Source organism: Chionomys nivalis, chromosome 8, assembly GCF_950005125.1.
Source record: "Chionomys nivalis chromosome 8, mChiNiv1.1, whole genome shotgun sequence".
In the NCBI taxonomy this organism is placed as follows: domain Eukaryota; kingdom Metazoa; phylum Chordata; class Mammalia; order Rodentia; family Cricetidae; genus Chionomys; species Chionomys nivalis.
This window is the reverse complement of record NC_080093.1, coordinates 71,476,360-71,502,431: the sequence shown is the minus strand read 5'-3', so window position 1 is coordinate 71,502,431 and position 26,072 is coordinate 71,476,360. Positions and strand designations below refer to the sequence as shown.

Genomic DNA, 26,072 nt, shown 5'->3' with positions numbered 1-26,072 from the left:
GAGTTGGAAGGATTAGGTAAAATCGTGTGAAACTGTTTGGCAAGGTACGACCCGGAAAAAAAAAAAAAAAAAAAAAAAAAGCTCAGGCCGCCAGTCTTTGACCCGAAGAGGACGGGGCTGGGCATCGATCGCTCGGCGCTCCTCTAGGCTCTCGTCGCGATCAGCCGAGTCGGGAATGATCGATGCTCCCCGGTGTAATTCGTGAGGAAGGCCAGCCGTGGAATCTTCGCCCGGGCGGAACCAGTCGATACCAGCGATGAGAAACACAGCCCCGTTCAAGAGTCGGAGAGGTTAGTTGAAGCTCCGCAGAGCACTAGCAGCAGGCGCCACGCTCAAGCTCCAGAGCGGGCGGGCGGTGGGACGGCCTCGCGCAGGCGCTTTGGGAGGATTGGGAGCTGCTGGAGAAGCTACGTGAGTTGTAGCTGGCTGCTAGCGACCAATGGATTGGGCAAAGTGTCAGCGCTTTACGTAAGCTTCTAGGGGTATCAGATAGCGCATGCACGCGGAACTGCTTCAGCGACCGTACTGCCCTGCGTCCGCGTCATTGTGATGTTTCCCTCCACATCCACCTACCCTTCCCTGTGTGGCTTTGATTAGTTTCAAGTGTGGGGACAGGCCGAGTGGCTGGATGGACCTGCCTGCGTCGTCTGTCAGGAAAGTGTGGCTTTGGCCACTGCTGGAAAAGGGCCCGTGTCCAACCTCCTCCCTGCAACCGCCCAAACCGTGCTGTCCCCCAAAAGGTAGCAGAGGCCCGCGCGGCCGACCAGAGACTTCCTGGGACAGAGCATCTTCTGCCTAGATCACTTAGCAGTTCTCCCGACTGAGCAGGGAGGCGTGAGCAGCGGGTTTTGGCCGGTGCTTTGAGAGAAAGACAGCACGTGTTTTCCTACAAGTTTGTTCACGCTAAGGCCTCCAGCAGCCCGCTTTTTCTGTGTTCTCACAGCGACCAAGACTGGTTTCTGTGAAGAGTACAGCCGGCCTCTTGTCGGCTCCTTTGTTCTTGGTGTGAACAGCAGGAGGCCTTAGCTCCTGCTAGGTTGGTTCACTTACGGAGCCCAACAGAATCACTCGGGTTTCTACACCAACAAACAAGCCTTTAAAGACCTTTTAGAGCCGGGCAGTGGTGGCGCACGCCTTTAATCCCAGCACTCGGGAGGCAGAGGCAGGCGGATCTCTGTGAGTTCGAGGCCAGCCTGGTCTACAAGAGCTAGTTCCAGGACAGGCTCCAAAGCCACAGAGAAACCCTGTCTCGAAAAAACCAAAAAAAAAAAAAAAGACAGACCTTTTAGAATAGGGTCCCAAAGAAAAGCTGTTTTCTGCAGCCAGCAATGGACCTTTATCTGAAAGCGGTGCCTTGACCTGACAGGTGGCCATGGAGCACCTGAAGACCGCTTTGCCAGCAAGGGCACATGTCTTCAGACTGTACATTAAGAGCTGCCACCACCTTCAAGAGCAAAGCACAAAGCCTGCTATGGCCAGCAAGACATCCTTAAGGCCTATACCTGTTACATTTCGGGAAGTGAAACGTGTAATGTGAGCAACTGAGACCATTGAGACTAATACATGTGGCCTGTGTTTCAATAAGTAAAGGGGTCATTTTACCAGGAATGATCCCAGACTATATCTGGGCATTTAAATTTATAGCATCCTAATTTAGATGGCAGATTCCACAGTTAGCTCATCTATACCTAATTATTAGAAGGTTATTTACCCAAATCACAATAAACTCTTTTTTATGGTACTCTGGGGAGCCAAATTTTTTTTAAGGCTTAAAATTTAGGTACAATGTGAAAGATTGGTTTATACACCATTTAGTTAATATAGCCTTTTCTAAGAGGCAGCTTCTTGAGAGGTTATAGGAAGTTAGTGCATACTTACAGCCAGATCAGAGCCACTGAGGCTGGTCCTGTCTCAGATCAGGGTTTGGGCAAGTATGCAAGCACTGGAGCGTTGACTTGAAGCCTGGGCTTGAGACCATAGAGAAAGACAATTATTCCATTGGACATCGGACCACAACGTAGACAAAATTCTTGTAACATTGAACAACACAGAAAACATCACATGGGAAAAGAATAGGATGCTTTTCAGACATCTTTAACAGACCGTTACAAAGGGGTTATGTCACTGACTGGCTCCAACTGACCCAAACAATGGCCCTTGTTGTTTATCAACCAAAATTCATAAATGTTGCTTTCAACTTTAATGGTAGAGTTTAGAAATTCGCTTTGAATTTCTGTAAATTACTGCTTTTATTTATTTTTTAATATTTATTTATTTATTTATTATGTATACAATAGTCTGTCTGTGTGTATGTCTGCAGGCCAGTTGAGGGCACCAGACCTCATTACAGATGGTTGTGAGCCACCATGTGGTTGCCGGGAATTGAACTCAGGACCTTTGGAAGAGCAGACAATGCTCTTAACCACTGAGCCATCTCTCCAGCCCCAAATTACTGCTTTTAGCAAATAATTCAATTCAGTTGTCTGGGTCAGATACATGGAAGAGTACATGAGTTAAGATTATAGATGTGCATTCGCTTTGGTTATAAAAGTTGTTTATGTGGGAAACCCAGCACAAGTACCATTGGTTGATACAGTGCTCTCTTAAAGGCAGACTAAACAAGCAGACTGAGAACACAGGAGCATGGCGGTCTGTTGTTGTTTTTACTCTGTGACTAGATGTCTGTTGTGTAATACAAGGACAGTGACTGTTTAAAATGGCCAGCTAGGTTCCGGGAAAGGCTGTGGAGGCAGCCATGAGCCCGCTGAGGCCAACATTCCACTCATAATGGAATTCTCCACACTGCCAACATAAGACCCCATGGGCAACTGGTGTCTAACATCCATCAGTAGACCTGTCAGAAGCCACTTAAAGTAACCACTGACAGCTATTACGGGACTGAAACTTACCTAACTGAAATGCCCATATCTGGAAGACTGTTAACGTCAGCTCTATTAGACATCTCTGATGATTGCATTCCAACAAACAACATTCCTACGGTGGGGCTCAGCGAGGGAGCACACTTGCTGCAGGCTTGACAACTTGAGCTCAACTCCCAGGCCCCACATGGTAGAAGGAGAAAACCAGTCCTGAAGTTATCCCCTGGTCTCCACACATACACCATGGTACAAGTTCACCATAGCACATGTGTGTGTGTGTGCACACACACAAATTAGTAGGTGTCATTTAAATTGCTTTTAATTACTAGGGCTAGCTCATGTGGCTGAGAGAGGATAATTTACTACAGCCAATGTGAGGCTGTCTCCCACAATGCTCTTTCACATAGTCTACAGCACGAGGTCCTTCTCTTCAAGGCCTTTGAAAGTCGCGGTATAGAAATTGTAAACTTCTGAGGCAGCATAAAGAGACAAAGAGAGAGAACCCAGCGTCTGATGTCAACAGACAGGAGTGTTTATTTCAGACAGTGAAGGACAGACAATCTGCCGTGAGAAAGGGGGTGCCTGTAAGAGAAAATGCTGGGGTGCTGGGCCTAGGAATGAGGAAATTGTTGCAGCTGTAGGGCCATGTGGGTTTCAGTCCCTGTTTCCTGGAATTCTCTTGTTTCAAGCAAGATTATCTTGGGAGACAGGCTCTCTCTGGAACATTCCTGTCTGGGCTGTGATGACTGTTCTTGGTTATCAGCTCAGCCACATCTGGAATTAATTCAACCCCAAGAGCCTGGGTATACTTCTGAGGGATTTTCTTAATTAAAGCATTTGAAGTGGAAAGACCGTCTTTAATCTGGACCACACCAGCCATATAAAGGACATATAAAGCTTAGGAAGCTTTTGCTCTTTGCCTGCTTGCCCTTACTTTTGATGGCAATTCCATTCTTTCACTGGCATTAGAACCTATTTCTTCAGAATTCCAGCATTACTGAAGACCAGCTAAGACATACATCTAGCTTCATGGGACTGAACAATTACTGGATTCTCAGACTTTCCATTGGTAGACAGTCATTGTTGGACTAGCTGGACCACAGCCTGTAAGCCACACTCTAATAAATCAATAAATCACACACACACACACACACACACACACACACACACACACATCATTTTATCAGTTCCATTCCTCCTGAACAGCAATTCTCAACCTGTGGGTTGTAACTGATTTGGGGATGAACAATCTTTCACAAGGGTCACAGATAGATATTCTACATATCAGATAGTAACATTGCACTTCATAACAATAGCAAAATTACAGTTATAAAGTAGCAATGAGCATAATTTCATGGTTGGGGGTATAAGGAACTCTATTAAAGGTTTGCAGCATTAGGAAAGTTGAGGGCAACTGCTCTAGAGATCTTGACACAACAGCTGAGTCAGGTTGTCTGCATCCTATAGGAATCCTGTTTTACAACCAAGGCATTCCATCATTCTAAGCCCTGATGTGCGGTCCAGGGGCATCATCTCTTTCTTCACTGCTTCATGCTGAGGTAGGTCATTGTAAGGGGTAGGGAGAAAACGCGGGGGTTTTCAGGGTCTTTTGACTTTAGGTGTATGTTCCTCAAGCCCATGTACTGGCTCTTTGGGCTCATCTGGTTCCAGGGCTCTGAGGTAGCAGCTTTGGTCAAGAAGAGCAGAGCAGTGACTGAGGAGGTGAGGGCTTCTGCTCTTTGCTACAACAGATTAGAGAGGACAAAGGACAGAAGATTAGAGCTGAAACTGTCATGATGTGGGCCCCAATGGAGGGGGTTCTCCGTATTCCCCCAAGTACCCCAGAAGCCTGCCCAGCTTGATGTGGGCATCTGACTCATGAATCTGTTCTTTCTTTTAGCTGTCTGGCATCCTCCCTTAGACATCTGATAAATTTATGTAGAAGCAACATTCTCCCCCTAACATAGCACAGATTTCCCCTTTCTCTGCCATAATGAAATTGGATCCCACTCTGTTTTGTAGCATCATGACTGCTGGGTCCAACTGAGTCTGGAGTTTTTTTTAATGCTGTCTTGTACCAGTGTAAGATCAGCCTTGATTTGTTGAGCAAGTTGGCTATGTTGTACTTGTTGGAGTCCAGTGGTCATTCCCCACATGGTCACAGCCCTGCCATATTTACTCCCAATAGGACTAGAAGTGATATGGAATCCCTTTTGGTTTAGATAGGGGTGGTCATTTATTTCATTCCCAGGGATGACTATAAGATCAGGAACTAAGTATACAGTTTAGCACATGGGGTAATTGAGGGGTAGCTAGATCAGAGGTCTTCCTTGGGGCATGTAACATGGGCATCATCAGAGACTGTTGAGTTGGAGATTAGCCTACTGCAGTTAGGATGGTGGCCCACACAGTCCGCTCTACCCACAGTTTGTACAGGCAAGGCCCAAAGACAGGATTTAGACACAGAGTCATTGGTTAAATAGATTTTGATTAAGCCTATGCCCAGCTATGTAACTTGCCTTACCCTCAGGCATATCCAACAGTGTCTTCCAAGCAGAATTTTAGAGAGCATTTTCATGGCTATGGTTTATGAGGGCAAGCATTTTAAGAAAGAGAACCTTGGGGTCCAAAGGTTTGGTTGGGGTTCACCTGGCTTGATTTTTCTGAGGAAAGAGAACACAAGACTCCACATGGATCCAAGGTATGAATGGGGACAAAGATATCAACAGTCTTCACCTCCAGGTGGAGGGTAGCCTTTGGAGAGAAGTCCTTGCCATTAGCTATAATCACCTGTGATAGTTTGAATAAGATTGGTCCTCATAGGCTCATGTATTTGAATGTGCAGGGAATGGCATTAGGAGGTATAGCCTTGTTGGAGTAGGTGTGACCTTGTTGGAGGAAGTGTGTCACTGAGGAGTGGGATTTGGGGTCTCAAATGCCCCAAAGGCCCAGTGCTTCCTTCTGCCTGCTGATCCCAACAAGGCCACACCTCCTAATGCCACTCCTTAAGCATTCAAATATATGAGCCTGCGTAGGCTAATCTTATTCAAACCAACACAGATGGTCAGATATCTCTCCAGTACCATGTGTTTCTTCTCACCACCATGCTTCCCACTATGACGACAATGGACTAAACCTCTGAAACGGTATTAGAGCCTACTTCTTTGGGATTCTTGCAGAAACTGAAGACCAATTGAGTCATCCAGTCCTGTGGATTGAACAACTACTGAATTCTTGGATTTTCCGTTCATAGCCCCCCATTATTGAACTATCAGGACCACAGCCTGTAAGTCATCCTAATAAGTCCCCTTTGTCCCCCCGCCTTTCTGTTGGTAGACAGCCATTGCATTGTTGGACTAGCCAGACCCCAGGCTGTAAGTCACTCTAATAAATCCCATATACATTCATTCTGCCCGTTCTGTTTCTCCTGAAAACCCGACTAGCACAGATTGGAAGAGAGTGAGTGTTGGGGTCAGTTCTGGGGTGGAAGGGAGCCTAGTGAGTTGTGAATAGCATTTCATTTGTATTTTAATAAATAAACTTGCCTGAAGCACAGAGAATTAAACAATACCACTGTCCATACAGGCCAGGGAGTGGTAACACACACCCTTAATCCCAGTAGCCACACTAGTCGCCATAGAAACCAGGTAGTGCAGTCTTTAATCCTAGTGGTTCACGCCTTTAATCTCAGCCCTAGAGAGGATTATAAAATGGGAGGAGGCCGGGCTGTGGTGGCGCACGCCTTTAATCCCAGCACTCGGGAGGCAGAGGCAGGCGGATCTCTGTGAGTTCGAGACCAGCCTGGTCTACAAGAGCTAGTTCCAGGTCAGGCTCCAAAGCCACAGAGAAACCCTGTCTCAAAAAAACAAAAACAAAAAAACAAAAAAAAAAAAATGGGAGGAGACCGTTCTTTCTCAATCTTATTCTGAGATTCCTGGACTGAGGTTGAACCCCACTTTCTCTCTCTGAGTTTTTGTTAATCATGCTTCAGAGTTGTAGTGTTATGGGTCCCGCTGGGGCTGTTCTGTATGACAGGTAGGCTTTACAAGACAGGAGAGATGTGTCCAGGACAGGAAGTTTTTCTAGTTTAGTGACTGTTGGGGTCAGGAGAATAATTCTGTGGGGTCCTGGGGCCCAGGGTGGGGTGGTATGCCTCTGCCAGGTAAAGTAGGTAAGTCCTCCAGCATCTGGAGAACTGTGTCTTTCCTTAGTGGGAACAGGGGCTAGGGCCAGGAGGGGAAGGTATTTCTGATGACCAAGATGCTACCTATGGGCTATGGAGTGAAATATTGTTAGTTCCTGGAACTAAAGAGTGAAGAAGTGAGCTGCAGAGATGGCTCAGAGGTTAAGAGCACTGGCTGCTCTTTCAAAGGCCTTTTTTTAAAAATTGTTTTTATTGAGCAATATATTTTTCTCCACTCCCCTCCCTTTCTCTCCCCTCCCCTTCTACTCTCTTCCATGATCCCCATGCTCCAAATTTACTCAGGAGCTCTTGTCCTTTTCTACTTATCATGTAGGTTACATCTATGTATCTCTCTTAGGGTCCTCATTGTTGTCTAGGTTCTCTGGGATAGTGAATTGTAGGCTGGTTTTTCTTTACTTTATGTCTAAAAGCCACTTATGAGTGAGTACATATGATATTTGTCTTTTTGGGTCTGGGTTACTTCACTCAATATGATGTTTTCTAGATCCATCCATTTGCCCACAAATTTCAAGATATCATTACTTTTTTCTGCTGTGTAGTATTCCATTATGTAAATGTACCACATGTTCCTTATCCATTCTTTGGTTGAGGGACATTTAGGTTGTTTTTAGGTTCTGACTATGACAAACAATGCTACTATGAACATAGTTGAGCACATGTCCTTGTGGTATGCCTGAGCATCCTTTGGGTATTTACCCACTAGGTCTTGAGGAAGGTTGTTTTCTAATTTTCTGAGAAATTGCCATACTGATATCCGAAGGGGCTGTACCAGCTTGCATTCCCATCAGCAATGTAGAAGTGTTCCCTTTAGCCCACAACCTCTCCAGCATAAGTTATCATCAGTGTATTTGATCTTGGCCATTCTTACAGGTATAGGATGGAATCTTAGAGTTGTTTTGATTTGCATTTCTCTGACGGCTAAGGATGTTGAGCATTTCAGCCATTTTAGATTCCTCTGTTGAGAGTTCTTTGTTTAGGTCTATACCCCATTTATTTTATTGGATTATTTGTTCTTTTGATGAGCAGTTTCTTGAGTTCTTTGTATATTTTGGACATCAGACCTCTGTCTGATGTGGGGTTGGTGAAGATCTTTTCCCATACTGTAGGCTGTCGTTTTGTCTTGTTGACCGTGTCCTTTGTTTTACAGAAGCTTCTCAGTTTCAGGAGGTCCGATTTATTAATTGTTTTTCTCAGTGTCTGTGCTACTGACAGTATATTTATATGATGTTTAGGAAGTGGTCTCCTGTGCCAATGCGTTCAAGTGTACTTCCTACTTTCTCTTCTTTGAGGTTCAGTGTGGCTGGCTTTATGTTGAGGTCTTTGAACCATTTGGACTTGAGTTTTATGCATGGCGATAGATATGGATCTATTTTTATTCTTCTACATGTTGATATCTAGTTATGCCAGCACCATTTGTTGAATATGCTTTCTTTTTACATTATATATATATATTTTGCTTCTTTGTCAAAAATCAGGTGTTTGTAGGTGTGTGGATTAATATCCGGGTCTTTGATTCAGTCCCATTGCTCCTCCTGTCTGTTCTTATGTGAATCTATAGTAGAGACTGAAGTCAGAGATGGTGATGCCTCCAGAAGTTCCTTTATTGGACAGGATTGTTTTGGCTATCCTTGGGTTTTTGCTTTTCTATATGAAGTTGACTACTGTTCTTTCAAGGTCTGTGAAGAATTTTGCTGGGATTTTGATGGGCATTGCATTGAATCTGTAGATTGCCATTTTTACTATGTTAATTCTACCTACCTAGAGCATGGGAGATCTTTCCATTTTCTGGTGTCTTCTTCAATTTCTTTCTTCAAAGATTTAAAGTTCTTGTCATACAGGTCTTCCACTTGTTTGTTTAGAGTTACTCTGGATATTTTATGCTATTTGTGGCTATTGTGAAGGGTGATATTTTTCTGATTTCTTTCTCAGCCCATTTATCATCTGTGTACAGGAGGGCTACTGATTTTTTTGAGTTAATCTTGTATCCTGCTACATTACTGAAAGTCTTAATGAGTTGTAGAAGTTCCTTGGTAGAATTTTTGGGGTCACTTGTGTAAACTATCGTATCATCAGCAAACAGTGAGAGTTTGACTTCTTTTCTGATTTTTTTTTTTTTTTTTTTTTTTGGTTTTTCGAGTAGTGTTTCTCTGTGGTTTTGGAGCCTGTCCTGGAACTAGCTCTTGTAGACCAGACTGGTCTCGAACTCACAGAGATCCGCCTGCCTCTGCCTCCCGAGTGCTGGGATTAAAGGCGTGCGCCACCACCGCCCGGCCTTCTTTTCTGATTTGTATCCCCGTGATCTCCTTTTGTTATCTTATTGCTCTAGCTAGAACTTCAAGTATTATATCTTTCAGGGGTCTTGAGTTCAATTTCCCAGCAATCCCATGGTGCCTCACAACCATCTATGGTGAGATCTGGTGCCCTTTTCTGGGCAGGCAGACATGCAGGCAGAACATTGTACTTAATGAGTAAATAAAGTAAGCAGCAACCAGCAACCTGGTGGCATGGGGGCCAGTCTTTGCCACCAGGTCCAGTTATGTTGATAAATGAACAACTGAAGAATAAGTATATCTGCCTTTTGACAAAGGACCGCTAATGCTTGTCCCTGGGTGGAGGGAAGGAAAAGAAAGAAGGGTCTGAGGGGATCAGGAAACCTCAGGGTAGAACCCAGGAAAGAGTATGTTTCAGCTGATCTCTGGCACTCTGGTGAGACTGTGGAGAGAGGAGAGTTTCCTCTATGGGCCTCATAGAAGGGGTGTGCTGTGCTTGAGAAATTAGGGGTCCAGATACAGAAGAAATAATAATAATAAAAAAACCCAGCAAAGCCATGAGATTTCTTTGTCTTAGGAAAAGAGTATGGGAATAGCCTTACTTCATGTGATAGAACAGATTCGTCACAATCTGTGTATGAGAGGAAGAATTCCTTAGAGAAGGTCTTGGTAATGAACTCGGCTCCCCAGCTTCATCACTCCAGGAAGACACGTCACTTGAAAGTGTGACTCAGTTCCCTCATCTGTACAGTCACGGGTTCTGTGGCCAACAGCTGAGTTCAAGCCTACAAAGCCCATGCTAGAAAGAAGGTCCTTGGAAGGTACCCTTGGACTTCTCAGCCTTCAGAACCAGGAGCTAGTTAAACTTTTATTCCTTCCAAATTACCCAGTCTGTGGAACTCAGCTTAAGCAACAGGAATTCCTTTGTTGGGCACTGAAGTTAAGATAGAGAGTGAAAAGTGTGACATTGCTTGGCAGATTGTAAATTCAGTGGCTTAAACAATGCACACTTAGGACTATTGTCCTGAGTGGGTGTGTGTACATGGCATGGCCAGGTCCTCTGTCAGAAACCCTTACAAGGCTATGGTCCAGTGCAAAGACTCAACTGGATAGGGACCTATGCCCCCCAGGTTCTGTTGTTCAGATTCCTATGGGGACAGGCAGCTACTGGACATGGAGTCTCTTGCTCCTCATTCTCTGTTAGCTATAGGCTCACTTCATCTCTTTGCCTGTGGCCTTCCCAACATGGTGGCATGAGCCAACACATACTAGCTGAGTGGTCAGTAGAGTCACTAATGGTGTGAGCTCCAGGCTCGTGTGTTTGTCACTTTCCAGCCCCACTGGTTTCTTTTTCTTATGCTGCTGAAGTAGGCTACCATAAGCACTGGCTATAGGCAGCAGACTTGCTGCCCTTGCAGATCTGTGGACTGAAAATCTTACTGGACTGAAATCAAGGGCTCAGTGGGGCTGCCTTCTTTTCAAAAAAGCCTCAGGACAGAATCAATTTCTTTGATTTTTCTCAGCTTCTGAAAGTTGCTCTGAATTCCTCTCAGCTTGTGGCCCATTAGCTAGTCACCAAAGCCAGCCACTTCGCCTTTCTTTGACCATTCTTGTGAAGTCACGTGTCCTTCCAACTCTGACCTTAGCCCAAAGCAATCCTTATAATAAAATACATGAGCCCATCCAGATAATCCAGGGTAATCTTCCATCTCAGGTCCCATTCTGTCACACCTGCAGAGGCCCTTTTGCTCTATTAGGTGACAAAATCACCATTTGAAGGTAGGATATGAACATCTGTAGGGACTGTTATCTGTCCGTCAGCGCAGACTAACTTGTAAGCTAAGTATGCTTATATTTTGCTCATGCCTTTTCCATGTGGACCGTCCAGGCTAGCTCAGTGGTCTTCCCACAATTCCCTTTTCCATATGGCAGCTTCCTGCTCCCTGGGACTTTTATTCCCTAGAGCCTGAGAACACTCTACTTCCACCTTCTAGGGTACCTATGGGAGGTGTCTATGACCAGACATCAGTCACTGCACATATTCCAGTAGCACTTGCTTCTGTCACAGTAGCCAGGAAGAAGAGAAAGGGTATCTTTTCTACCTTTCGGTGGTGGCACAGGCAGAGACACGTGGATCTCTGAACTGGTCAGCTTGGGCTACATAGTTCCATAATACAGCTCACGGTCCCACAACAGCCAGGACTACACAGAGAGACCTGTCTCAAAATGGGGTGGGGGGAAGGAATCTTTTCCTTTTTATTCTTTTCTTTTATCCCATGCCAGGGATGAAACCCAGAGGTAAACTCCAGTACACAAAGAGTAGCAGTTGGCAGACTACCATTTGGTACTCTCTGTTTTTATAAATAAAGCTTTATTGGAACATAGCCACCCCTATTTTTTTATTCTGGTTCATGAATGGCAGAGTAGTGTCAACTGTGACCATGTGGACAGCAAAGCCTGATGTTTCATATTTGACCTTCTACGTCTCTGCCAGAAACCCAGTGTTCCTCATCACTCAACATGATGGGAGGCAGAGGATGTCCTGTTCTGTCTGAGGTTGCTAGAACAGATTGTCTGACACATGTTGGGAGATGTATGAAGAGAAGTTTCCTTGGCTCACAATTCTGACAGCTGCAGAGTCCCAACAGCTGGCTACAGACATCTGATGAGGGCCACCGGCCACCAAGCTGTATCACACATTAGGTAGAGAAGTGGGAGGGGGCACTGACACATGCCAGGTAGCCAGATGAGGGTGACCTCACTTTATACCAACCACCCTCAGAGAAACTAGCCCACTCTTGTAAGGTCGGTATTGATACCCTCCCACAGTGGTAACCTTAATGACCTAATCACCTCTTTCTGGGCCCATCTCTTAAACATCCCCTACTGAGGACCAGATTCCAAGCCTATGAAAGTTTAGGGATAAATCACATCTGACCCGTAGCAGATGACAGAGCTGTTAGGACAGTGCTAAGAACAGAGAGAAGGGCAGGTAGCCATGGTTGTCTGTGAGCTGCAGCTCCTGTTGTTAGCACAGTGACTGTCACGTACACACAACACTCAAGCTAAGCCACCAAGCTACCAGTGGTGAGCATTTTCTTTCTGCTTAGGTTGTTGTGTGTTTGTTAGCTTTCCATTTCTGTAACAGATACCTGGGATAAATTAAAAAGAAGAAAGATTTGTGTGAACTCACGGTTTTAGAGGTTTCAATCCAGAGCTACATGGCCATGTTGCTTTGGACCTGTGGCAGCTCAATGCATCATTGTGGGAGCATGAGGCAGAGGATGCCTCTTTACTTTATAGACCAAGAAATAAGGCTGGGGTCTTAATGTGTCCAACTTTACGGGCATGTCTCCACTACCTTAGTTTCTCCCCCTAGGCTCCAAGCCTAAGGGTACCAAGCCTTCAACACACAGTTCTTCGGGAACACTTAAACAGAGCACTTCCTTCTGCATCTGTATTGAGACTTAGCTTTAGGCTTTAGGGAAACCAACGTGGGATGTGCCACAGCCAAGATTTGGAGAGGCAAACCACACAAACATGCCTGTAAATGCCCTTTGGGACAAGTGTAGCGGGAAGAGCCCAACTGTGGGAACTCAAACACTACTGAAGAGTGTCCTCAAGAGTCCACATAGATGATGTAGGCTGGGCCTGCAGGATTGGGCAGGAGTTCATCAAGAGAGAAGGAGTGTTGGGGTCATTCCAGATGAGGACAGCACACATCTCTCCCTGAACAGACATCTGTCAAGTGTGCACTGAGAGCCAGGCAATGTGCAAGGCCCTGAAAGTAGAGCAGAGACCCCAAAAGACGGCCCTGCACCAGTGAGGCAGCCAGCAAGCAGCAAAGACTTTGTTTAAAAGCTCTGGTATAGCCGGGCGGTGGTGGCGCACGCCTTTAATCCCAGCACTCGGAAGGCAGAGGCAGGCGGATCTCTGTGAGTTCGAGACCAGCCTGGTCTACAAGAGCTAGTTCCAGGACAGGCTCCAAAACCACAGAGAAACCCTGTCTCGGAAAAAATAAAAAAAAATAAAAGCTCTGGTATGGGCCATAAGGGTAGTGTGGTCTTTGATTCCTGTCTTGTTCCTCTCAGGTGCTGACCATGTCAGAGGACACTAAGAGTCCCGCAAAGCCTTTGGTAGGGCCTAGCACCCTCTGGAAGGACCTCAGGGTACTCCTGCCTGACACAGAGGAGGAGCTGAAGCTGGAGCTCAGCGAGAAGGTAGACAGGAGCCTGACCATGCTGCTACAGCAAGCTGTAGGGTTGTTCTATGGAGGACATTGGCAGGAGTGCCTGCAGGCCAGCGAGGCCATCCTGGACTACTCCTGGGAGAAGCTCAACACTGGGCCCTGGCAAGATGTGGACAAGGAATGGCGCCGGGTATACTCCTTCGGCTGCCTCCTGAAGGCCCTGTGCCTGTGCCGGGCTCCACGGAAGGCCACTGCAGTGGCTGAAGCATTGCGGGTGTGTGACATGGGCCTGTTGATGGGGGCAGCCATCCTTGGAGACATCCTTCTCAAAGTTGTCACAGTCCTCCAGACACACCTGCTCCCAAGAAAGCAGCCTGCCTGTGGCCCCCACCAGGATGAGCCTGTTACTAAGGTATGTATGGGTAGTCAGTCATTGTCCATGCTGAACCGTTCAGCAGATCAACCCATCTTCTAGAAGAATCCAATCCTCTCCCTGAGTACAGCCTCTCACAGGCAGCCTCTCTGCTAAAAAGGGTGTTGTGTTGATTTGGGGAATGAACAGTTGGACCCATAAGTCTCTGCAAAGGCAGTGCCTTTTAAGAGGGGAGGTGGCAGCTTCGTTAATCTGAGAGGCAGCTCACAGGAATGAGGCAGAGCTAGGCTGCTGCAGCCTCTGGGAGATTGCTTCCAGCATGCCTTCTCACCTAGTCTGGAAAGATACTTCAGCCAGAGAATTGAGGCTCAAGAAGTCAGTGTATTCTTCCCCTCCAGTCCTCATGGAGGTTGGCCTGCTGTTTAAGTATCCCAGAGTTCCTTCCAGACCTGGAGCATGGTTTACAAACCTCACCCGGCTTCTGCTGGGTAAGCCAGAAACCATCTCCTTTGGGCTTCGGTGTCTACTTCTATAAATTGTCAGGGCTGTGCTGGATACCAGCCATGGAATTCTGGACTGTTTCCCATGGGTTTCTCAGTGCTTTCCTGCAGTTTTAGAATTTCCTATTGAGTGTGATTTACGTATAAGAAAGATATGATGGATGTCATAAGATATGATATGAGTGTGCCCACAGTGGAATGAGAGCCCAAGCCAGGAAGAGAGCCAGGGCTAAACCTTTCACCTGGGGACTTGGAGAGGTTGGTAGGGAAAAGCTAAAGCCTGGACGGCCAACTACTCATGAGGACATAGAGCCACTAATGAAATGGGCCTGGCCTCTGTTTACCCAGTGAAGAGAAGCTAGACATGGTGGCACACATCTGTAATCTGATCGCCTGGGAGGGAGAGGCACAGGATGAACAGTTTGCAGTCAGCAAGGTCTACAGTGAATAAAAAAACAGACAAACAAACAAAACAAAACAAAACAAACAAAAACCATGAAGTGAATCAATAGTAACAATAAGTCACAAATTAAGAAAGACGCACATAGCCTCGGGGACTGCCAGCCACCAGTGCTTATGTGATGCCCTTGCCATCTGTGGGGCCGTGGGTGGGGCCGTGGGGTGGTGTGCTGCTTCACTCTTCGGAGAGCAGGACAGTCTACAATTCAAGAGACAAATGTGTCCCCTCTGACCTAAAGGCACCCCCCCCATCTTCCCACCAAGTGTGTCCCAAGGGGATGTAACGGTGGAGTCCTGCCCAAAGTGGTCCTCTTTGGGGTGGGGTATGGGATGCATAACCATAGAGGAGGGAGCACAGGCCTTAAGTCAGCCTGTCTGGGCTCAGTTCCCATGCTCCACCCCGTCTGATCAGACAGGGTCTCTGTGCCTCAGTCCCTTACTGGAAGAGAGCACCGACAGTGCTGGATGAACCTGCTGAGCGTGTACACAGAATATCCCCATCTCCACCCCCAGAGCTACAGTCCTGAGAGGCTGTAGAAGAATCTTCTGTTGCTAGAAGAGGGCAGAGGAGGCTTCTGTGAGAGGCTGTACCAAGGCCTGTGCTGAGCGTGGTTTACAAAGGAAATGGCCAGTTCAGGCCAGCCAGTGGTCCTGGGTACCACACGTGAGTGCGGTTGTCACCACCAGGAATAGTGAATGACCCACTCAGCTTTCCTGAGGGAATGGATAAGGAAGGCATGGTGCAGCCATTGGGTGGCGGTGTGGAAATTCCTAGGGTAGTGCTTGGATGTGAAGGCAGAGCTACTCACTCTTCAGGACTGCGGCCAGCGGTGCTCTAAGACTACGAGATGGCTAAGAAAAACAGGGACCTTGAGCTGGTGAAAGCAATTGGTGTAGAAATGTTATCTACTGCTGGGTGTGGTAGGCACTCTGGAATTTGAGGCCAGAGGATTCTGGGTTCAAGGTCATGCTGGGCTTCCTAGTGAGACCCTGTCTCAAAAGCACAAAACATAACTCAGTGTAGTGGTGTACATCTCTATCCCTCGCACTTGGGAGGTAGAGGCAGGTGATGTCCATGGGTTTGAAGCTTGCCAGGGCTACACGTTGAGATCCCATCTCAAAAATAAAACAAAGCGGGCTGGAGAGATGGCTCAGTGGTTAAGAGCATTGCCTGCTCTTCCAAAGGTCCTGAGTTCAATTCTCGGAAACCACATGGTGGCTCACAACCATCTGTAATGAGGTCTGGTGCCCTCTTCTGGCCTGCAGACATACACACAGAATATTGTATACTTAATAAATAAATATTAAAAAAATAAAACAAAGCAAGGGACTGGGGAGATGCGCAAAACAAGGGAGATAGCTGAGTCAAGCTTCCCACACATGTAGGAGCACTGGAGTTTGTAGAACCACTTGGGATCAACTTGGCATGGTGGCATGTACTTGTCATCCCAGAGTTGGGGAGGTTGAGATGGGTGGATCCCAGGGGCTTGCCAGCCAGCCAGCCTAGCTGAATCAGTGAGCCCCAGGCCAGGGAGAAAACCCCATCTCAATAAGGTAGATAGTGCAGGAGAAAGAGTAACACCTGAGGTTGTCCCCTGCCACACACATGTGCACACACAAACCCACACAGATCAAAACAAAAAAGAAATGTCTGCTGTTTATAACGACACCAAAGACATCCTGCCAGTGATATAGCTTCCAGAAACAGTTGCCCAATCTTGCTTTGTTTGGATTCTAAACAGAAGACGAGGTGTGATGCCAACTCAGCTCCCGATGTGGTGTTAGAGCGGGCAGTGCCCAGGCTTCGCTGCCCAACCCTGCAGTACTTCAGGAAGCACTTTCTAGTCCCTGGGAGGCCTGTGATCTTGGAAGGTGTGGCTGACCACTGGCCGTGCATGAAGAAGTGGAGGTGAGTGGCCACTGTAGGGAGCTGAGTTCCTTCCTCCTATCTAAGTGTTCCCAGGATTCCTTAAAAGCCTCTTCTGGCCACTCATAAGTCCCCCTTCAAAAGCCCCTTGATTGATTGCAGAGGATTAATGAAGACTATAAAGTGGGATACTCTGGGACTGGCAAGACGGCTGTAAAAGCCTAGTGGCCTTGAATTCAAGCCCTGGGACCCACACAGGTAGAAGGAGAGAACCACAAAGTTGTCTTCTGACCTCCACCTGTGTCACAGTGGCATGCTTGCCTCCCACACAGAGTAATGAATTTTCCAAAATTAACTAAAACTGTAAGTGAGGTATCCTGAGCTCCAGGGGTCTAAGCTGCTCGCTGACATGTGCTTACCCAGAGCCCATCCTTAAGAGTACCCAGCGATGTGAGATTCCCCTCTGTATGCTGTGAATACCATTGGTTAATAAAGAAACTATTTTGGGCCTGCACAGGGCAGAATAGAGCTAGGCAGGGAAAACTAAACTGAATACTGGGAGAAAGGTGGTATCAGGAGAAGCCATGTAGCCCCACCAAATACAGACACAGGAGGGAACTTTACCTGGTAAGCCACAGCCATGTGGTGATATACAGATTAATGGAGATGGGTTAGTTTAAGATGTAAGAGATAACCATAAATATGCTTAAGCTATTGGCCAAACAGTGTTGCAAATAATATAGTTTCTGAGTGATTATTTTGAGTCAGGGAAGTCAAGAAATGAACAAGCAGCCTCTTGCTACAACCCAAGTTGTGGGCTCAGAAATGTTAGGTGTTAGTGTAGAGTTCATAAGTCCCACAGGTCTTCCTTCTCAGGACCCTGAGGCCATGACTGGAATCACCCAGGAGATGGCTCCTCCTGGGATTTGGTATCTGGGTACCTGAGATCTGCTGCCTGAGAGAGGTGTGTGGCTGCAGCTGAACATGGGTCTGGGAGTGAGGGGTACACTTGCCTCTTTCGTCCCTGTTCATGGGTCTTGTCCTCATACAGCAGGGACTGTGAGTGAGCAAGTGGGCTGCCTGGGCACCTTGTTTTCTCGTTATTCCCTAGCTACCCTAGTGAAGCAGCACTTCCGTAGCATTGGCATTACAGCGGGTAGCCCAAGTAGTCATGAGATGGCTTCAACACAGGAGATGCTCAGGTCCTTCACAAACACTGATGTTTCCAATGAGGACTGCAGAGTCCTGAGATTTCAGCATCCACAGTGGTCATGTAGGCAGTACCCTGGACACTCTCTGTGCAAGATAGCTGTAGCTCAAGGGAGTGGGTTGAGTTTGTGGGGGAAGTGGCCTGAGACTCCAGTGAGGAGTCTGTAGGAGTCACAGCATAGCCAAACGAAGCAGGCTGGCATCACCTCCTTTAACAGTTGTGGCTCAGGGACTCAGGAAGGTCAAGAAATTCACTGAAGTATCCCTACCTCACCCTATGCTATCAGAGTTCAGAGCCAGCACTTCACACACACACACACACACACACACACACACACACACACACACCCATACTGCCTTCCGTTTGTCACAGGTTTCTCAGCTTGGTGACAGGGTGAGAAAAGTGAAGAGATAGCAGGATCCTGGACACCAGAAGTTGTCAGCATACAATGTATGTGGCCGAGGTTGAACCTGAGGGTTGGGCTATGTGGGCTTGGACAAGTAGCTTCACCTCTCTATGGTGCAACCTCTGTCAGGAGAGTGAGGGCAACAGTGGTCTCCACCTCATGAGGTTTTATGAGCATGAGAGAGCCAAAGAAATCCATTCCTAGATGTCTGTAGCAACAATGCCTGCTGACGCCTATCCTGACGGTTCCAATGTCCACTCTTGTAGTCTGCAGTACATCCAGGAGGTTGCTGGCTGCCGCACTGTCCCTGTGGAAGTGGGTTCAAGGTACACAGATGAAGACTGGTCCCAGACCCTCATGACTGTCAACGAGTTCATCCACAAATACATCCTGAGTGAGGTATATAGGAGTTACTATTTAACAGGTAGACGGTGCAACTGAACTTAAAGGCAAAGTTTATATCATGTATATCACACTGTGATTTATTTATTTATTTATTTATTTATTACCGTGATTTTTAAAACAGCTTCTAATAAAAAGCAGCAGCCCTTGGCTGTGTGCCTGCCACACCTGCATTGTCTGCTTAAAGGAGAAGCTGCAGGGGCTGGTAGCTCATTCCAAAAGGACAGAGTTGCACCCCTGGCTCTAAGTCTCCTGCCCTTCACCTCTGTCCTGCCTGGGAGATCATTGATCATATCAGGTCCTGGGTTGGGGAAGGGGGCTCCACAGGACAGTGGCCGGTGGGACTCAGCAACCAACTAAGCAATAGGGCCATCAAGAGGACCCAGCACAAACTAACCAATAGTCATCTCTGCTTTCCTCCTCTGGCTCAGGCAAAGGATGTTGGGTACCTTGCTCAGCACCAGCTATTCGACCAGGTAAGCCTGAGATCATGTTCCTGTCCTGTACCCCTCACCTGCTCCTCTCCTCCCAGGGAGCTGCTGTCTGGAGTGAGGGCTCTCTCCATTACCATAGGCAGCAGCAAGGCAAGATGAACCCCCAGGCTTGAGATATTGAGTGTACTAAGTCTGGAGTCTTAGTTTGGATCCCCAGGATGAAGAGACTGAAGGAGGAGCCTGGCTGAGCTGGAGTGGGATAGGGTAGGAGAATGTTCCCATTGAGAAGCACCCCAGCCCCAAAGTACAGAGACCACTAGTCAGGAGGTTATTTACAAGAGCCAGAGAGCCAGGTGGTAGAGGTCCTGAAGGCCACCCCAGGACTCTGGGTTTAAAATGGACATGGTAGGGTCCTGGGAGGCCCCTGATGAGCAAGAAGGCTCCCTAGAGATCCTAGGCACCGTGAGAGACAATGCATGTGACTGCAGAGAGAGGTGCTGCAGCTTCCCTTCCCAGCACAGGCCCTGAAGAGCAGGTCACAAGGCCTGCCCCTCCTGGAGTAACCCACCCAACACAGGCCCTGAAGAACAGGTCACAAGGCCTGCCCCTCCTGGAGTAACCCACCCAGCACAGGCCCTGAAGAACAGGTCACAAGGCCTGCCCCTCCTGGAGTAACCCACCCAGCACAGGCCCTGAAGAACAGGTCACAAGGCCTGCCCCTCCTGGAGTAACCCACCCAGCACAGGCCCTGAAGAGCAGGTCACGAGGCCTGAAACAATGGCAGGGGCTCATCCTGGGGAAATTAGACTTCGGCTTCTTTCCTGCCCTGGCCCTTCCGCTTCTCTGGGGCCTTGACTGAGGTACACACTGGGAAGTCCGTGTCAGTGGGGGAGCATGCCAGAGGCCAGGCCAGCACACTGAGCCACACTGGAAGTGACAATGGCATTATTCCCTGGCAGAAGCTATCCCTGAAACTTTGTATATCACCTCTCAGTCAAATCCCTTTAGGTGGTTTCTTTGCTCAGCCCTATCCTGCCAGGAAGCAATTGCCATGGTTGCACAAGCCTAGGCTGTGAAAAGCCAGAAGCCAAGAAAAATCCACACCACTGTTAGAGATGCCCCCTCCCAGGGAGCTCAGAATGAAAACTGTTTAAAGAGGGTGGAGGAGGCTGGGGAGGGGAAAGTAGGGGCAGAAGCAAAGGGCATCGTGGAGGCAGACGATACTCACTGCTCCTTCTGAGAGGAGCTGAGACCACAGCATGTCCCCTTCCAGCTGGTCAGCCCATAGTGCTCTGGAAGTTTGTTCTGGTTACCAGGCCGTTGTCTGGACCAAGGTCCAGCAGTCTGTCCTATCCCCATTATACCAGGTCATCTTCAGCCTTGGCTGAAGTTAGTTAGTGGGATGTTGACTGCTGAGTCAATTCTGCTCACTTGCTAATAAGACCCAAAGCCTTCCTCACCACTGACTGGCTTCTGAGGGCCTGCCTTGGTCCCCTGGGGACTGGCAAGCGTTTGTACTTGGTCCTAAAGCTCTCTTTTCAGAACACGATCCCAGGGTGAGTTTAGTAAGCAGCCTACTTGGCTGGTCTTTGTAGGAACTTAAAATATACGAATTGTGAATCTGATTTCTTCACAGATAGTAACTTTTGAAGGCCATCCCCTCCAGATATCTGATGAATATCCAGTGCATTTGACTTTTGGTATTGTTTTTTGGTTTTGAAACAAGGTCTCACTATGTTACCCAGGCTGACCTCCAACTTGTCATGCTCCTGCCTCAGCCTTCCAAATGCTGGAATTATAGGTATGCACCAACAAGTTCAAAACCCGGGGTTGTTTTAGATTGTTGTTTTTAACTTAATGCTTTCCTGGTGTGCTGACTCAGGCCTTTAACTCCAGCGGAGGGGGGTGGAGTTCTGTGAGTTCGAGATCATTCTAATTTATGTGGTGAGTTCCAGGCCAGCCAGGGCTACAAAGCAAGCTTGTCTCAAAAACAAAACAAAACAAAAAGTCATTACCCTTTAATAACAGAATGATTTTGGGGGGATAATAAAGCAACAATACCAGGTTTCTAAAAAAAATCTATGTGATATAGAAACAAATATGAAGATTATAATTATTATCTATTGTTTACATCCTAAGATTTTATTCATTAGAATATGAACTTAAACTGGGCAGAATGGCACATACCTGCAATACCTGTACTTGTGAGGCTGAGGGAAGAGGATGAGAAGCAAAGAAACTGTCTCAAAAACAACAAAATGAATCAAGGAATGTATCAAGCAGTCAGGTATCAGCTGGGTCCTGGCTGGCATACCTAGCCCTGGCTTCTGCTTCCTCCCACTACCCTCAGATCCCAGAGTTGAAACAGGACATCAGCATCCCCGATTACTGTTGCCTGGGCAACGGGGAAGAGGAAGAGATCACTATCAATGCCTGGTTTGGTCCCAAAGGAACCATCTCCCCACTGCATCATGACCCCCAGCAGAACTTCCTGGTCCAGGTAGGAGTTGATGCCAGACAGGGGCTTAGTAAGGAGCTTGTTGTGGTAAATACCCATAATCTCAGCACTTGGAGGTTCAAGGTCATCCTCATCCACCTAGTCAGTTCAAGACCAGTCTGAGCTACAGGAGACCTGATCTCAAAAGGGGGTGGGGGAAGAAAGGGAAGTAAAAGGGATATAGACAGAAAAACCAAAAAATAGCCCTGAGGCCCTGGAATAGGGCTTCTCCCAAGTCAAGGCTACACTCAAGTGGGATTTCTCTGGGACCAGGCAGGAAAGCTCTTGGAAGGAGGACCTGGCACATTCTAGCAGCCCTGTGCCATCTCTGTCGCCTGCCAGCCACCCTCATCCCCACTGCTAGCTTGTATCTGTGGATTATGGCTGACAGGACAGGTCTCTTAGCCACTGTGATGTTCCAGAGACTCAAAGGTTGTCACAAGAACTTAGCACAGGCTCAGTTGCTAAGAAGACTTAATACATGAGCGCATGCTTGGAGAGCACTGAGCCAGCCCTGCACGGCAGCTCAGGGGCAGCTAAGAGCCAGGGCCCATGAGCCCACTGCCTGGATGGCTACCAGTTGTCACCTTAGTAAATGTGAACAACACTTTGTCTCCACATGAAGTGGAAACTCCTCTGAGATTTAGCCAGGTCCACACTCAGTGCTTGGCGAAGGTTAGCTACATGCAGAACACTGATCTGTAAGGTCCCTGAAGGGAGCACTCTCAGAATGCCAGCATGTGGTGGGATGAGGCGGCGGGACATTAGGCACCAGAAAGGCCTGGAAGGACGGGACCGTGGGCCTATAGTGAGCAGGACAGCCTTGCTGTCCTGAAGCTGACAGGCCTCTTCTCTCCCAGGTCTTAGGAAGGAAGTACATCCGGCTGTATTCCCCACAGGAGTCTGAGGCAGTGTACCCTCATGAGACACATCTTCTTCATAACACCAGCCAGGTGAACACATGGGGAATCGGTGGCATGGGGTCTGCTGTGCCTAGAGACCAGCAGGTGAATTTTTTTTTTTTTTTTTTTTTTTTTTTGCTTTCTACAGGTTGATGTGGAGAACCCCAACCTAGACAAGTTCCCCAAGTTTTCTGAGGCCCCATTCCTGTCCTGTATCCTGTCCCCAGGAGAGACCCTCTTTATACCTGCTAAGTATTGGCATTATGTGCGTTCCCTGGACCTGAGTTTCTCAGTCAGCTTCTGGTGGTCGTAGCCAGGGCCAGAGTGCAAAGGACCCACTGGGCAGATACCTCACCAAAGGAAGTGAGCCAGGTGGGAAGCCCTGGGTGGGCTAGAGTCCACGAGTCCCGTTCTCCCAGATACTCTCTGTAGGACACGTTGTGTGCAGAGCTGTGCGTACCCAGGTTATGGATCCCGATTATGGATGCTCCTTTTCTTTGTAACATACATTTTTTTCAATTAAATAAAAATATTTTCTAAATTCAACTAAATTCCCTTCCTGCCTGTGGCAGGGCAGGCAACCACAGAGGCATTGGGAAAGGAAGAGTGGGGAATATGGGCCCAAGGGAGACACCCCTGCCCATGAACTCTCTTGGTAAGTGGTGCTGAAGGAAGGGAGCCAAATGTGTCACACAGAGGCTGGCTCAGAAAAGCAGAGACCAAGGGGCCTGCACAGTAGGTGGGGACTCTGGAGCCTTGGGAGGCTGGCAGAGCAGGCTATAACTAAAGGTGTGTAGAGTGTGCAGGCCTAGCTCTCGATGGGCTGGCCTGGCTTGTTGGTGATGAAACTATCCTTAACTAGCTTACATAAGCCAGGTCTCCACTCCAGGCCACGGTTCCCGGCCTTCCCTCCTCCACCTCTCTGGTCTCCAGTTGGTTTCCCTTTTCTGGAACGGGGAAGAGGGCAGCTCTGACTTCATCTCCTTCTCCACATCTTGACCCCCAGTGTCAACTGCTGGACCCTTCACCTCAGACCAAGAATCACCAGTAAGGATGCTGGTGGCTAGGCCTGTGGCATCAGGGATGGCTGATGATTGACAGGCCTAGTTTCCAGCTCCACCCCACCCCAATGACAAGAAGATGACCAGGCCAAGAAATCTAAGCTTGGTCACACAGGATCTAGGAGTCTAGACCATCAGAGTATGCATTTTTAGACAGCTAGCTTTGGCAGGGAGGGATGTACATCAGGCTGAGGCAGCCAGAAGCCCAGGGAGTAGGCAGCAGGGGCCTTAGAGGTTGGCATCCTTTTGGCTATTAGCAGTTGCTTACGTCATCTCACTTGGACAATTACTACAACAGCAGTGCTGCTCGGAGCACTAAGGCATAGAGTAGGAAAGCCAACATTCCAGATGATGTGCCCTAATGATGAGCCACTCATCCCCAGGAGGGTGGGGGGCACTGGCCCAGCCTGTACCCCTATAACAACCAGCAAGTTCAATACTATCCTGGGCCACTGCTGAGCAGCACAGAGATGGCAATCACAGATGAGGGACAGGGAGGATGGAAAGGCTCTGCCTATGGACAGGTCCCAAGGCTGCTGCTGGAACCTGCCTGGACGGCTGCCTTCTGCTTACTGGCGAGAATGGACTCTCAAGCTGTCTTGGAAACACAGCACTAGCAGCCCTGTCCTGGTTGGGGTTTTGTTTGTTTGTTTGGCTGGCTGGCTGGCTGGCTGGCTGGCTGGGTTTTTTTCTTATCAACTTGACACAAGCTAGTCATCTAGGAAGAGGACTTTCAAGACAAGTCTGTAGGGCATGTTCTTTTTTTTTCTTTGTTTGTTCATTTGTTTTGGTTTTTCGAGACAGGGTTTCTCTGTGGCTTTGGTGCTTGTCCTGGAACTCGCTCTGCTCCACCTGCCTCTGCAGACTAAGTAAGGCACAGGGAGAGAACAAGCTAGTAAGCAGCACCCGTCGACGGCCTCTGCTTCAGTTCCTGCCTCTAGGTCTCTCCTACCTTGAGTTCCTGCCCTTCGTGATGGACTGGAAAGCTGTAAGGAGAAATAGTCTCTCCTCCCCAGGCTCCTTCTGGCTGTGGTATTTACCAGAGCAACAGAAGTGAACTAGGACAGGCCCAGGAAAGGGAAAGGAAGGGCAGCACAACTGGAGCAGTATCAGGGACGAGCACAGGGTGAAGCCACTGGTCTTTGATGTCACAGTGTAGACCGAGACCTGGAAGTGGGAAGGCTGGGAGCTGGGAAAGCAGGAGGGCCTGGTCTAGTCAGTGATTCCCACCCATGGCACCAGTGGGACCAGAGGGCACTGGCCGAGAGGGCAGAACAGACTGTAAAGGACATCAAACTAGGGTCTGGGGTAGTGAGGGTTTGGGGTGGAGAGTATTAATCCCTTTGAGATGTTTATATGGTACCCTGGGAAAACACTGGAGACAGGGAGACAGGTGGCAGGAGAGCTGCTATCTCCAGAGCTCCTTGGTCACCTCAGGGATGGCCTGAACTGTAACACTGCAACACAGGACAGGGAGGCAGTTGGACATCCCAGCGCAGGGACTGAAAAGGCACCATGCCCAGGGTAGTCCTAGGGCAGAGCTACAGGGATTGCTCCTGAGCTACACCTTAAAGGCCTGAGGGTACAGGACATCCTGGGACTGGGGACTCAAAAAAAGCCCTGGCCTTTCTAGATGGGCTCTGCTTTTCTGCCAGAGTTCGACAGAGGCAGAAAGTGACATCACAAAGGTTCCTCTGACATCACTGGAACCACAAGCCTAGCCCCTCCAGAAGGAACCTGTGACCACATCAGTCCTCATTTGGGCCAGTATGGGTTCTGACGTGTTGGGGCAAAATAGAAGCAGGCAGAGAACCACAGTATGGCAAGAGCTGATCAAGGAAGGGCACTGGGTACTATGGTGGTGAGTCCAGGGACCAAAGGGGAGGAGTTGAGAAAGGAAGGAAGGCTGAGGTGAGCAGGTGAGAACTACCACTGTGTGTCCTAATTCAATTCAATCATCCTAAATCAAAACAGGTCTCAGCAGGGTGTGGCATGTGACTGTTCAAGGGGAATGGAACCAGGACCAGAGCAGCTGCTAAGCTGGTGATGGGGTAGGTTCTGGTTTGGACAGCAGTTGTGGGGCCAAACAGCAAGGGCTTTGAAGACAACCTCATATAGATTGCCAGGGACAGAGACTGGGCTCTCAGGCTACTTGCTGAAATAACCAGTGGACAAAAGGCCCTATGTGAACAGCACAAAATGAGTCCAGCCCAGCCTGCAGGGGCTACTGTCCTACACTGGGGCCAGAGTAAGGTCCTATTGTAGCTATGGACACTAAGGCCAAGGTCATGGACCAAAACCACCCAGAGCCACAGAGACACCTGCCCAGGACTGGCAGTGACTCTGACCCAGTGCTGCCGTTCAGTTCACTTGCCTCAGCATGGGGAACCCAGCCCCACACAAACTCGAGATTGCAGAG

At 48.1% G+C, this 26,072-nt stretch overlaps 1 protein-coding gene across 2 annotated transcripts; it reads left to right on the top strand.

Annotated features, from left to right (window-relative positions):
* The first annotated feature begins 203 nt into the window (after positions 1–203).
* Positions 204–23,131, top strand: Kdm8 (lysine demethylase 8). Of its 2 annotated transcripts, XM_057778655.1 has the most exons (9): positions 204–290; positions 6,059–6,165; positions 13,445–13,954; positions 16,617–16,783; positions 18,624–18,756; positions 19,191–19,235; positions 21,544–21,693; positions 22,551–22,643; positions 22,741–23,131. In XM_057778655.1, the coding sequence occupies exons 3-9, from the start codon at positions 13,454–13,456 to the stop codon at positions 22,903–22,905; spliced, it is 1,254 nt and encodes a 417-aa protein (XP_057634638.1). In that variant the 5' UTR covers positions 204–290; positions 6,059–6,165; positions 13,445–13,453; the 3' UTR covers positions 22,906–23,131. The 2 variants fall into 2 exon arrangements, with proteins under 2 accessions (XP_057634638.1, XP_057634639.1); XM_057778656.1 differs by lacking the exon at positions 6,059–6,165 and having other exon boundaries at positions 206–290.
* The last annotated feature ends 2,941 nt before the right edge of the window (positions 23,132–26,072 follow it).

Excerpts from the sequence above, each read along its gene's own strand:
- Kdm8 (XM_057778655.1), top strand. The coding sequence starts at position 13,454 with ATGTCAGAGGACACTAAGAGTCCCGCAAAGCCTTTGGTAGGGCCTAGC. Across the intron at positions 21,694-22,550 it reads AGCAGAACTTCCTGGTCCAG|GTCTTAGGAAGGAAGTACAT; the intron begins GTAGGAGTTGAT and ends CTTCTCTCCCAG. Across the intron at positions 22,644-22,740 it reads TTCTTCATAACACCAGCCAG|GTTGATGTGGAGAACCCCAA; the intron begins GTGAACACATGG and ends TGCTTTCTACAG.